The sequence below is a fragment of the Palaemon carinicauda genome, chromosome 5 (assembly GCF_036898095.1).
Source record: "Palaemon carinicauda isolate YSFRI2023 chromosome 5, ASM3689809v2, whole genome shotgun sequence".
Classification (NCBI taxonomy): domain Eukaryota; kingdom Metazoa; phylum Arthropoda; class Malacostraca; order Decapoda; family Palaemonidae; genus Palaemon; species Palaemon carinicauda.
This window is the reverse complement of record NC_090729.1, coordinates 190,684,814-190,697,313: the sequence shown is the minus strand read 5'-3', so window position 1 is coordinate 190,697,313 and position 12,500 is coordinate 190,684,814. Positions and strand designations below refer to the sequence as shown.

Below are 12,500 nucleotides of genomic sequence, written 5' to 3'. Positions count from 1 at the left end.
TTTCATATTTTGGTATTTATAAAGAGTATGTTTTCGTTAATTACTCCTTGTTTGATTTATGATTTTCTGCCTAATTACACAAATGCTGTACATAATTATGAAACACTGAAATCTGCATATCCTTTATGTAATCATGAAATAAATGTTATACTGGATTGTACTTATATAACATTATGGTAAATGCAAATTATATTTTTATTAAAATACCACGCATGACGTGCTGCGGACATGACTAAACAATTTAATGAATTAACATAAAACTTGTTTGCAAACGTGGCTGTAAAGTTACTATTATGAATAATACATTCCTGAAAAATAGCGAGCATTTTGTGGTGTAGATTAATGTGGGATACTCTTTTATAGTCAATATAATGATATATTTATATTATTAACTTATTTAAATATAAAGAAACTGGTGGGGCACTCAGTAGAGCGCAGACATCCGCCGTAGCAGCTTATTTCTCGACCTTGACCTATGACCCTAACGTGTATTAATTGGCGTGGATTTTCATACACTCAAGTATGAACCAAGTTTTGAAGTCTCTGTGACAACGATGTCCAAACTTATGGCTGATTATGTGATTGGGCACTTTGCTTGCCCGTGACCTTGACCTTCCAAAATTTAATCATTTCCAGCTTTTTACATTACAGTTAATCTCTGCAAGTTTCATTACTCTAGAATTAAAATTTTCGTCAGGAAGCTGTTCACAAACAAACACACATACACGCATAAAACAAATACACAAACAGGGGGCAAAATATAACCTCCTTCCAACTCCCTTGGCGGGGGTAAAAAATCAGGGAAATAGTGTTTGCAGGATGGAAACAAAAATTGAAGATTTGAAAAAATGGATATAATAGATGCCATAGGAATTCTATAGCATTTATAACCTCAAGAGTTTACTTTTATAGACATTTTTCTATTTTTCTAATTGTCTTGAAGGTTATTATCATCGCCGTCAACTTACACGTGTCATTTTGTATTCTTTCTTTTTCTCTGTATTCATTACTTTTGGGTTTTTTTTTTCCGAATTTTGTTTCTTTAAAGTTTTCATCTTTTCCAGAGTTTGACTTTTGTTCAATAGCTTCTATATTTGAAAGGTAAAATACTATGGGGGATATTTTGGTTTTTGTTTCTCTTTTTCAATCATTTTGGTAAGTTTTGAGTTCCTTAAGTTCCTTCCTTTTCTATAGATTATTTAACAAGTTATGTTTTTCCTAGTTTTAGTTGTGGGATGTGTGCCAATGCGCCTTTTACACTAATATTATTTATTTCCTTTGTCATTATTTTTTTCTCTCGAGTCCTTAAAACAGCCCCAGCTGAGATTCCCACGAACCTTAAGAAATTTTTTTTTTTCAGCTATCTTTAATATTTTATATAGATTTTTTTTTTTTTAAATTAAGCATCTCCAAGGCTACTTGGTAAAATTTAGTCTTAATGTCAGCTGCCTGTCAAGATCCAGCTAAAACGAGGATTGAGACTACACAATCTTTGAATTGAATCCATTTAACAGTTTCTGACACTTTAGCAAAAGGTAGTACTAACACGAGGAAAATTCTCTCATCCGGACCCAGAGGTTAACGCTCCAACGAATGTTCAGTATTATGAAGAGCAATTTCTTCCCCATCCCTTCCGTTTTCCCGTTATGACAACCAAACCCGTTTTGTAAAATCTCAGATTTTTCACTCCAATGTAACTGTTATTAGCGCCCGGGGGAGAGAGAAGTCTACCTCGTGGATATCAACGGTACGATCCAGCCCATATAGCCAATGTGACATACAGTATTTCCGTAACGAATTTCCAACAGAAGTCTTCATAAAATTGCAGCCTGGGGTTAGACGTCTGTCTGAATTCTTCTTCTTGCAAAAGATTTAGATATTGCTATAGTCCTCCGTACATGAGTTCTTCTTCTTTCAAAAAATTTAGATATTGCTATAGTCCTACGTACTTTCTAAAGTTCTGAATTGTACCTGGGGAACTACAAAGCATAAACTAAACTGCTTGAAAGTAATTATTTTGCCAGTTCAAGTCCTCATAAGATTACAGCCTGGGGTTGGATGTCTGTTGAGTTCTTCTTCTTTCAAAAAATTTAGATATTGCTATAGTCCTCCGTACATTCTAAAATTATAAATTGTACCTGGGAAACTACAAAATATAGACTAACCTGCTTGAAATTAATCATTTTACCAGATTAAGTCTTAATAAGATTGCAACCTGGGGTTGGTCGTCTGTTTGAGTTCTTCTTCCAAAAGATTCAGATATTGCTATAGTCCTCCGTACATTTTAAAGTTATGAATTGTACCTGGGGAACTACAAAGCATAAACTAAACTGCTTGAAAGTAATTGTTTTGATAGTTCAAGCCTTCATAAGATTGCAGAAATTGGGTTGGACGTCTGTTTTAGTTCTTCTTCCAAAATATTTAGATATTGAAGCAGTGCTTCGCATATGTTTGTGACGGCCGAGAGAAAGGTTATGACTCAAAGGCAGGATGCAATCAACTGAGTAACTTTATTAAAAAACACTCTCCTTTATATACAAAACCTCAAGGCAACAGGAATTTTCATGTTCGAGAAACAGACAATGTTAGAGAGGAAATACGCAGACATGTTTATTCTGGTTCTTTTTAGTGCGAGGGAAGAGCGCAGATACAAGCATAATATATACAAAATAATTTATGTACGATCGTGTGACACACGGTGGGTACATGTTTTTAGCCACTAGCAATTAGCTAGCTAACAATGATAGGGAATAGTTTGGAAAGTTAATTATTAGTAAGTGTAATGTAAATTGTGGTTTGACCACATTTATCTTATTTATATAAATGTAAATATTTCTTATTATGGTTTGTAAAGTTAATTTAATACAATAATTGCTTGCTTTTCTTTTACTTTTTGTTTTCTGGTATTCTTACATTCTAAAATTTAAAATTTAACTTGGGATACTACAACGCATAGCCTATCCAGCTTAAAAGTAATTATTTGTTGTGTATTGGCTGAAGAAATTCATGTTTACTTCTATATGGATTCAAGTCTTTTACAGCTATTCAAGTCTTTCTTATTTAGGTATATCAAAGCTACTGTATTCAAGTTTTGTATGTATGCGAATGAAACTGGAAGGATTATCACCCTAGATTTTTATTTTGCCGTTAACTGAGGTGTGGTTTGAGAAAGAGGACTAACTTTTAGGTCTTCATCGTATAAGGAAGCCTTATCTGTATTATAACATTATTTCTCCTCTCTTGCAACTGTTTTTAAATAGCTTTAACATTATTCATTTTCCCCTTAAAGTTTTATTATTCCCTTTTCAGTTAATCGTTTTCTGTCATGCATGCTTCTGGTAATTTTAACCAATTGTATTGAATGTTATATTCGTAGATCATGACGTATTACTTTTCTGAGGTAAGCATGTCTTCAATATATATATTTTCACAATAGGTTTAAGCATTTAAAGAGAAGCTTTAGCATTGAAACTCATAATGTCTTCGAGATGTTCAAAAGTGACCTACAGTTCCTTACCTCAATGCTGGCAAATTATGCTATGAAATAAAAGCATGTGAAACTATGAGTTTTTTAGATAGTTGTGAATACATTTAGTCATATCTTGTTGAATCCATGTTGTGTCTGGTAGCTTGAGTATTGAATCATTTGCTTAGGAGTCAAGTGACAGTGGTGGACAGCTATTAGCTGGGAACTGACTGATTAGTACCTTTATGAGTGATCCTCTCTCTCTCCTCTCTCTCTCTCTCTCTCTCTCTCTCTCTCTCTCTCTCTCTCTCTCTATATATATATATATATATATATATATAGATATATATATATATATATATATATATATATACATATATATATATGTAGATATATATACTGTGTATATATATATATATATATATATATATATATATATATATATATATATATGTAGATATATACACTGTATATATATATATATATATATATATATATATATATATATATATATATATATATATAGCCCTCAGAAGGATATTGGGAGTGAAATGGCAGGACAGGATTAGAAATGAAACTATAAGAGATTACTCGAGTGCCTTACGTGGATAAGATCATGATGAAGGGTAGATGGAGATGGTTTGGGCATGCTCTTCGCACTCCCCAAGAAAGATTCGTTCAGCAAACGTTTATCTGGGCTCCACAAGGTACTAGAAGAATTGGAAGACCCTGGCTTACATGGCTGAGGACTATGAAGCACGAAGTTGGAGAGGATGAATGGAGAAGTATTGAATTAAAAGCTCAAGATAGAGACGACTGGCGAAATCTAACCGAGGCCCTTTGCGTCAGTAGGCGTAGGAGATGATGATGATGATGATGATATGTGTGTGTGTTTTATTCAGCATTTATTTGCCAATGGAAGTCTAATAATGTGAATACCTTTTATATCCTTCTGTTCTGCTATTTTAGATGGGATTCAACACTTCTCTACTGCTAGTAAGTCTTGTTATTATCACTGATTTTGTAACAGTAAAAAAAAAAAAAAAAAAAAGTAAAAAAGTAATAATAGTGTTATTGTTTTGCGGGGTATATACACATTTCGTTTCGTGTATCCTGATCTTGTTTTGATGCAGTGAAGAGCAATGGTAATCGGCTCATAGCCAAATCCCGTTTGAGTCCTGAGAATTTTCGAGATTTTCCAAAATGGGTTTTGAAATATACTCTAGGTTTTGCATTTGTTTCTTAAAGCTTTAAGAGTTTGATCAAGCTATGAATGTAGGCCATTTAGAGGATGAAATGTTATTGAAAATGTGAATAATGTTTTAGCATGTTGCACAAAGACTAGACAGGTTTTGCACTTATGGCTAAAACCCTTAAGAGTTTGATCAAGCTATGAATGTAGGCCATTTAGAAGATGAAATGTTATTGAAAATGTGAATAATGTTTTAGCATGTTGCACAAAGACTAGACAGGTTTTGCACTTGTGGCTAAAACCCTTAAGAGTTTGATGAAGCTATGAATGTATGCCATTTACAAGGTGAAATGTTACTGAAAATGTAAATAATATTAATGATTTAGTATATTACACAATATATAAATTTCTCTGAAAATCTGAAAACTGGAGTCTCCTGTTTCATTTTAAATCAAGTGCCTTAGAGTCTTTCGAAAACCTTAGTTGTCGATAAAAGTAGTGATGAATATGGGTCTGTTACAATTCAATTGATCGTTGAGTACACTATTCTATCTAATTTCTCTTCCTCTTGGTAGACTAATATGGTGTCATTTGCTCTACCGTGCCTTTATAGACAAAAAATTAATATGATTTGAAACTCTATTTTTATATTTGTTTTATTTTCCAAAATCAAACCCCTGTTCTCTAGTCTTGGGTAGTGCCATAGCCTCTGTACCATGGTCTTCCACTGTCTTGAGTTAGTGTTCTCTTGCTTGAGGGTACACTCGGCCCCACTATTCTATCTAATTTCTCTTCCTCTTGTTTTGTTAAGGTATTTATAGTTTATACAGGCAATATTTATTTTAATGTTACTGTTTTTAAAATATCTAATTTTTCCTTGTTTCCTTTCCTTACTGGGCTATTTTCTCTGTTGGGTCCCCTGGGCTTATAGCATCTTGCTTTTCCAACTAGGGTTGTAGCTTGGCAAATAATAATAATAATAATAATAATAATAATAATAATATTTAGGCTCTGTTATATTTCACGCTAATTGCATTAAGCAGCTTTATAGCAGGTACATTTGTACGTGATTACGGAAAAAAGCTTTCATAATCTTTGCTGTTTTGTATGTTGTGTCGCTGATTATGTACGCAAACACATACATGTGAAAGAATGTGTCATTCTTATGTAAACTTTATATGAGAATACATAAAACTTATGCATTTGTAGAGATACAAAATTACTGCTTCAGAGCATGTGTGTAAATCCCGTAGACTTTTCACTTTTAAATCTATAAGAAATATTGTATACACTTATTTCTCCATATCTATATAATTTCCGGCAAATTATTTCATCTTTCATAATTATCTACTTCTTTGTTTTATATTCTTTGTTATTTGCACATGTGTTTTATTCTTCTCGTGTGTAAATAGCTTCTCTAATCAAAACTTTTGCCCGAGGAGAAAGTTTGATATGAAACGGGGTGAACGGAAGGAGCACAGTTCCTGCGTGTCCTGTCACTCGCTGCTGCGAGAGGAAATTTTAATATTCGAGTCTGAAGTATTATAACATTTTGGAAATTGTTTTCGAAAAGGTTGATTTTGGCGGTCCAGATGAAAAGGGTTAAGCGTGAACTGTTCTTATATGTAACATATTGTGAATTATTGAATAGCTATTTTTAAAGGATGATGATTTAAAAAAGGCACTTTTCTCGTTCATCGAGTAGTCAATTACATTAATCAAATTTGATATATAGTTTAATATATAGAGTTGTTGCTTAGCAAGTAATAATAACAATAGTAATAATAATAATAAAAACAATAATTATAGTAATAAAAAAAAATATTCTCCTTTCGCCTACAAACAATGTGAAATCCCTGGCAGTATATCGAGATCAATAACTTGCAAGTGCACGGCGAAAGGAAACAACTAAGTCTTCCTGTGGCACCGTTGTCACCGCTGGCACCGCTATCACCACTACCACACCCAGCTTCCGCTGTCAGGGCACTATTATATCACCACGCCTATAGACGCTAACCTCTGGATGATGGAGGCGGTGGTGAAGTACAGTATTCGTTTTTTTTTTTTTTTTTTTTTTTTTTTTTGCCTCTAATGTTATGGAACAAAAGAGGGAGAGAGACAGAGAGACTATCAGCGATGTTATTATGGCGCTGTGATGACGAGGGCATAGCTCATTTATGTTGCTGATCTTTGTAATCCAAAAGGAAATTAAACTAGAATGGGTTGCAACGTATTCTTTTGGCCTTTTGAAGTTCGCTTGATGTATAGGCCACAGGAAAAAAGGTGTATTTAGTATTGTATTTATTTATTTCTTTCATTTTCTTTCTCACTTGATGTATAGGTCAGAGGAAAAAAATATGTATTTAGGCTTGTGTTTATTTTTTGTTCTATCTCTTGATGTATAGGTCAGAGGAAAAAAATATATATCTAGGCTTGTATCTATTTATTTTTTCTATCTCTTGATGTATAGGTCAGAGGAAAAAAAATTATATATTTAGGCTTGTATTTATTTTTTTTCTATCTCTTGATGTATAGGTCAGAGGAAAATATGTGTATTTAGGCTTGTATTTATTTTTCATTTTTCATTTTCTTTCTCTTGATGTATAGACCATTCGAAAAAAATGTGTATTTAGGCTTGTATTTATTTATTTTTTTCATTCTCTTTTCGTTTGGATATTAAGAGCTCTCTCTCTCTCTCTCTCTCTCTCTCTCTCTCTCTCTCTCTCTCTCTCTCTCTCTCTCTCTCGTCGACAACCGGAGACATAGAGTAGCTTAGTCAGAAAGAGACTTCCATGATTGCCATTCATACACTGTCGTCAGGGATTCTCTCTCTCTCTCTCTCTCTCTCTCTCTCTCTCTCTCTCTCTCTCTCTCTCTCTCTCGTCGACAACCGGAGACATAGAGTAGCTTAGTCAGAAAGAGACTTCCATGATTGCCATTCATACACTGTCGTCCGGGATTCTCTCTCTCTCTCTCTCTCTCTCTCTCTCTCTCTCTCTCTCTCTCTCTCTCTCTCTCTCTCTCGTCAACAACCGGAGACATAGAGTAGCTTAGTCAGAAAGAGACTTCCATGATTGCCATTCATACACTGTCGTCCACACTGATAATAAACCAAAGAACTTATGTTCGATTCTAATTCAGTATGCTTTTACTGTGAATTCTGTACCCGGTTGTTACTCGACAGCTGTTGGTCGTTGCTAGGGTTGAGTAACTGATACAGAGATAAGGAGAAAACACCAAATCTACTCTGTTATTTTCACTCACACAGTTATTATTATTATTATTATTATTATTATTATTAGCTAAGCTACAATCCTGGTTGGAAAAGCAGATTGCTTTAAGCCCAAGGGCTCCAACAGGGAAAAAATAGCTCAGCGAGTTAGGGAAACAAGGAAATAAACTACAAGAGAACTAGTGAACATTTGAAATGAAATTGTTTAATAACTGTAACAACATTAAAACATATATTTCATGTATAAAAATGAATTGATCATTTTATGCGCTCAGTTTTGAATTTTCTTTGTATATTAGATTATTCAACGGTTTCCTCCATGCTGTCGTAGTCTCTTCTACTAAGGTTTTACTGTCGTGAGATTGTATGTTGCAATGCCGTAGAGTCGCCTAACTTTGGCGTTAATAAACCCTTATCGCTGGTAGACGGTTGAAATCAATAGAATTTGCCTTTGGCAGATTTCACTTTCATTAGGGGTATTGTTCTCTCTCTCTCTCTCTCTCTCTCTCTCTCTCTCTCTCTCTCTCTCTCTCTCTCTCTCTCTCTCTCTCTCTCTCTCTAAGCAATAGCATAGTGCTGTATTTGATACACGGCACTTAAGATATATGAAGCGTAATAGTTTTTGAGAAAAAGGATTTTTTTAACTTAAATAGAATAAGAGGAAAATTTTATCTCTATGTCTGAAACATTCGATTTTTAAAATACTTATTCTTATACATTTTATCATTTAGAGTGAAACATTTCATAGTTTTTTAACAAAATTGTAGATACTTCGTTCTTGTCTTATGTCTATTTAATTATGATTTCGTTTATATTTACATAATTGATAATTATCCAATAATATTTTTTGCAGGATGTTTTATTTTGAAGCCCTTTGCATCAGTAGGCGTGGGAAGAGCTGATGATGATGATGATGATGATGATATATTGTGTCAGCTCAAGAGTAGTACAAGTTTTTAATTTACCTTCATTTTGATATGTACTAATCCATCATAATTTTGTTATTATCCTTTTGGTCACAGTTTTAACTACGTTTTTTGAAGCGCTTAAAAAGAATTTTACTTCCCAAATGCCAATTTTAATCTCTCGCTCTCTCTCTCTCTCTCTCTCTCTCTCTCTCTCTCTCTCTCTCTCTCTCTCTCTCTCTCTCTCTCTCTCATCAAACAGCCGTTCATGACAGGTTATCTAGCTGGGAGAAAGGGTTCGTTTTATATTTCATATACTCCTCTATATTTTTTATTCATTCTCTAGTTTATAAAATTTTTATTTCCCTTCTGACTTCTGTATAATTATGCATTTTTTTTTCTTTTGTGGAATACTTTCATTATAACTTCATTCATTAATCAGTAAATAGGGTTACAGCAACCAGAACGAGCAACCTTTGCCAAATTAGGTTATTTACCCAAACTTCCAATATCGTCTCCCCTATATAATAAAGAGCACGTGTGTGACTATATATATATGTGTATATATATATATGTATATGTAATATATATATATATATATATATATATATATATATATATATTTATATGTATAAATATATATATATATATATATATAATGTAATATATATATATATATATATATGTAATATATATACATATATATATATATATATATATATATATATATATATGTATATATACATATATATATATATATATATATATATATATATATGTGTATATATATATATATATATATATATATATATATATATATTTCAGTCATGCTGAGTAGCATTGCCAGACTTAAAACTACTCGGTCACCTCCCGTCCCTGGAAAGAAATATATATATATATATATATATATATATATATATATATATATATATATATATATATAGGCAGACACTTGCTCATTATATATGGGAGATTAATCGGAGTAGTATTTACTCTGTAATCAAAGCTTTATCTTAAATTTGCAATATTAAATGTATTTATTTTATATCCGAGAACTTCCAAGTCAATGTCTTACCCAGAAAAAAAACTTTGCTCAATTTTGATGATCCCTTGGATGTAAAGGCAATAGGGCCACGCCCTTGTGGTTAAATCTCTCAGTACCTCGAAAAGAATATTGTAAGTTGTAAAATTCTACGGGAGTTGTTTTAGCGTAACTATAGTATTCCTGTTGATTGGTTATTCTATACTGCATATTTTAAGTTTTATTTTAAAATCCGTATTTGCTTCGGTTTTTTTTATTACTGCGTTATACGGATAATTTTCCTTCAAGAACATAGCCAATTTTTGGCTACAATGAAAATTCCATTTTTTGTCTTTTCTTTCCTTGCTTTATCTATAGTCAATTTCTTTTAGCGATGCAGATTTGCACCGACTCTCAGCGGTGCCCTTTTAGCTCGGAAAAGTTTCCTGATCGCTGATTGGTTGGACGAGATGATTCTAACCAATCAGCGATCAGGAAAATTTTCCGAGCTAAAAGGGCACCGCTGCGTGTCGGTGCAAATCTGCCTCGATAAAAGAAATGGACTATAGATGTTTTTTTTTTTTTCTTAAAGCTTTGAACTCTTGCATAAAAATGCTTTGTTATCAAGCGGTATAAATCATCACTTCGAACAGGATTATAAAACTAATACTTTTTTTTTAACCTTTTCTATAGTCTGTTCTTTATCTCGGCCAAAATAGTCATACACACAATTGTCTGTTTTTTTAGTTTGTTTCTGCCATTCAAAGTATTTTTGCGAAAGTCAGCAATTGAAAGTGTATGTTTTCGAACAGACCCTAAGTTTTTTTTTTTTTAACAAGTTTTTCCTTTTTGTTTATTTAGAAACCTTGTTTTTATTGCCCTTCCATACAATAGAACTCTGGTTGACGAGCGTGGGATGCCGAATTCTTCTTCATCCGTTTTGATACCTCTGAATGGAACCATTGTTGGCTTTGTCTTTGATCGTATTATCCTTTTATTAATTTGCCTATAACTGAATTTTTTTTTTTTTTTTTTTTTTGCCAAGTGCCACATACTTTAATAACCTCGCTTCGTTTGCTTTCCGACGGAACTTTTTTTTTTTTTTTCGCAGCCCCTTTTTATTTTGAGCAATTATACAAATCGATGAAAACACGAAAATTTTAAGCAAAACTTTTTTCTCCCCTCGTCTATCCCCTTGGTCGTGTTTATTCCCCCGTTTCCCCTTCGCTTTTCCCCCCCTCACTGTTTTCCCCGTCTCCGTTTTTCCCGCCTCTGTTTTCCCCCCTCTCTGTTTTTCCCCGTCACTGTTTTCCCCCTCTCTGTTTTCCCCCTTTGTTTTTACCATATCTGTTTTTCCCTCTCTGTTTTCCCCTTTCTGTTTTTCCCCTCTCTGTTTTCCTCATCTCTGATTTCCCCTTCCTGTTTTTCCCCTCTCTGTTTCCCTCATCTCTGATTTCCACTCCCTGTTTTTCCCCTCTGTTTTACCCCTTCTCCTTTCCCTTCTGTTTTCCCATTTTCTTCTCTGTTTCCCCTCTGTTTCCCCCCTCTCTGTTTTCCCCTTTGTTTTTCCCATATCTGTTTTCCCCTTTCTGTTTTTCCCCTCTCTGTTTTTCCCCCTCTCCTTTCCCTTCCCCTTCGCTTTCCCCCCCTCACTGTTTTCCCCGCCTGTTTTTCCCGCCTCTGTTTTCCCCCTCTCTGTTTTTCCCCGTCTCTGTTTTCCCCTTTGTTTTTCCCATATCTGTTTTTCCCTCTCTGATTTCCTCATCTCTGATTTCCCCTCCCTGTTTTTCCCCTCTCTGTTTTACCCCCTCTCCTTTCCCTTCTGTTTTCCCGTTTTCTTCTCTGTTTCCCTCTGTTTTCCCCCTCATTGTTTCCCCCTCATTGTTTTTCCCATATCTGTTTTTCCCTCTCTGATTTCCCTCCCGGTTTTTCCCCTCTCTGTTTTCCTCATCTCTGATTTCCCCTCCCTGTTTTTCCCCTCTCTGTTTTCCCCCTCTCCTCTCCTTTCCGTTTTCCCGTTTTCCTCTCTGTATTCCCCCCTCATTGTTTTCCCCTCTCTGTTTTCCCCTTTCTGTTTTTCCCCTCTCTGTTTTCCTCATCTCTGATTTCCCCTCTCTGTTTTTCCCCTCTCTGTTTTACCCCCTCTCCTTTCCATTCTGTTTTCCCGTTTTCTTCTCTGTTTCCCCCCTCTCTGTTTTCCCCTCCCTGTTTTTCCCCTCTCTGTTTTTCCCCCTCTCCTTTCCCTTTTGTTTTCCCGTTTTCCTCTCTGTTTCCCCTCTGTTTCCCCCCTCTCTGTATTTCCCCCTCATTGTTTTCCCCTCTCTGTTTTACCCCCTCTCCTTTCCATTCTGTTTTCCCGTTTTCTTCTCTGTTTTCCCCTTTCTCTGTATTTCCCCTCTCTGTATTTCCCCCTCATTGTTTTCCCCTCTCTGCCGTTTTCCTCTCTGTTTCCCCTCCCTGTTTTTCCCCTCTCTGTTTTTCCCCCTCTCCTTTCCCTTCTGATTTCCCGTTTTCCTCTCTGTTTTCCCCCTCTGTATTTCCCCTCTCTGTTTTTCCCCCTCTACTTTCCCTTCTGATTTCCCGTTTTCCAATCTGTTTTCCCCCCCTCTGTATTTCCCCCCTCTCTGTTTTTCCCCCTCTCTGTTTTTCCCCTCATGTTGCTATCTTACCTCATAGTGGCAGGC

General features: G+C 34.6%; 1 protein-coding gene across 1 annotated transcript in view; it reads right to left on the bottom strand.

Annotated features, from left to right (window-relative positions):
- The window catches only part of LOC137641296 (high mobility group nucleosome-binding domain-containing protein 5-like), a 15,159-nt gene extending 3,244 nt beyond the window's left edge, over nt 1-11,915 (bottom strand). The window contains exon 1 of the mRNA XM_068373724.1: nt 11,622-11,915. Within this exon, the coding sequence (XP_068229825.1) occupies nt 11,622-11,915 (294 nt within the window). The remainder of the gene's footprint in view (nt 1-11,621) is intronic.
- Between the last annotated feature and the right edge of the window lie 585 nt (nt 11,916-12,500).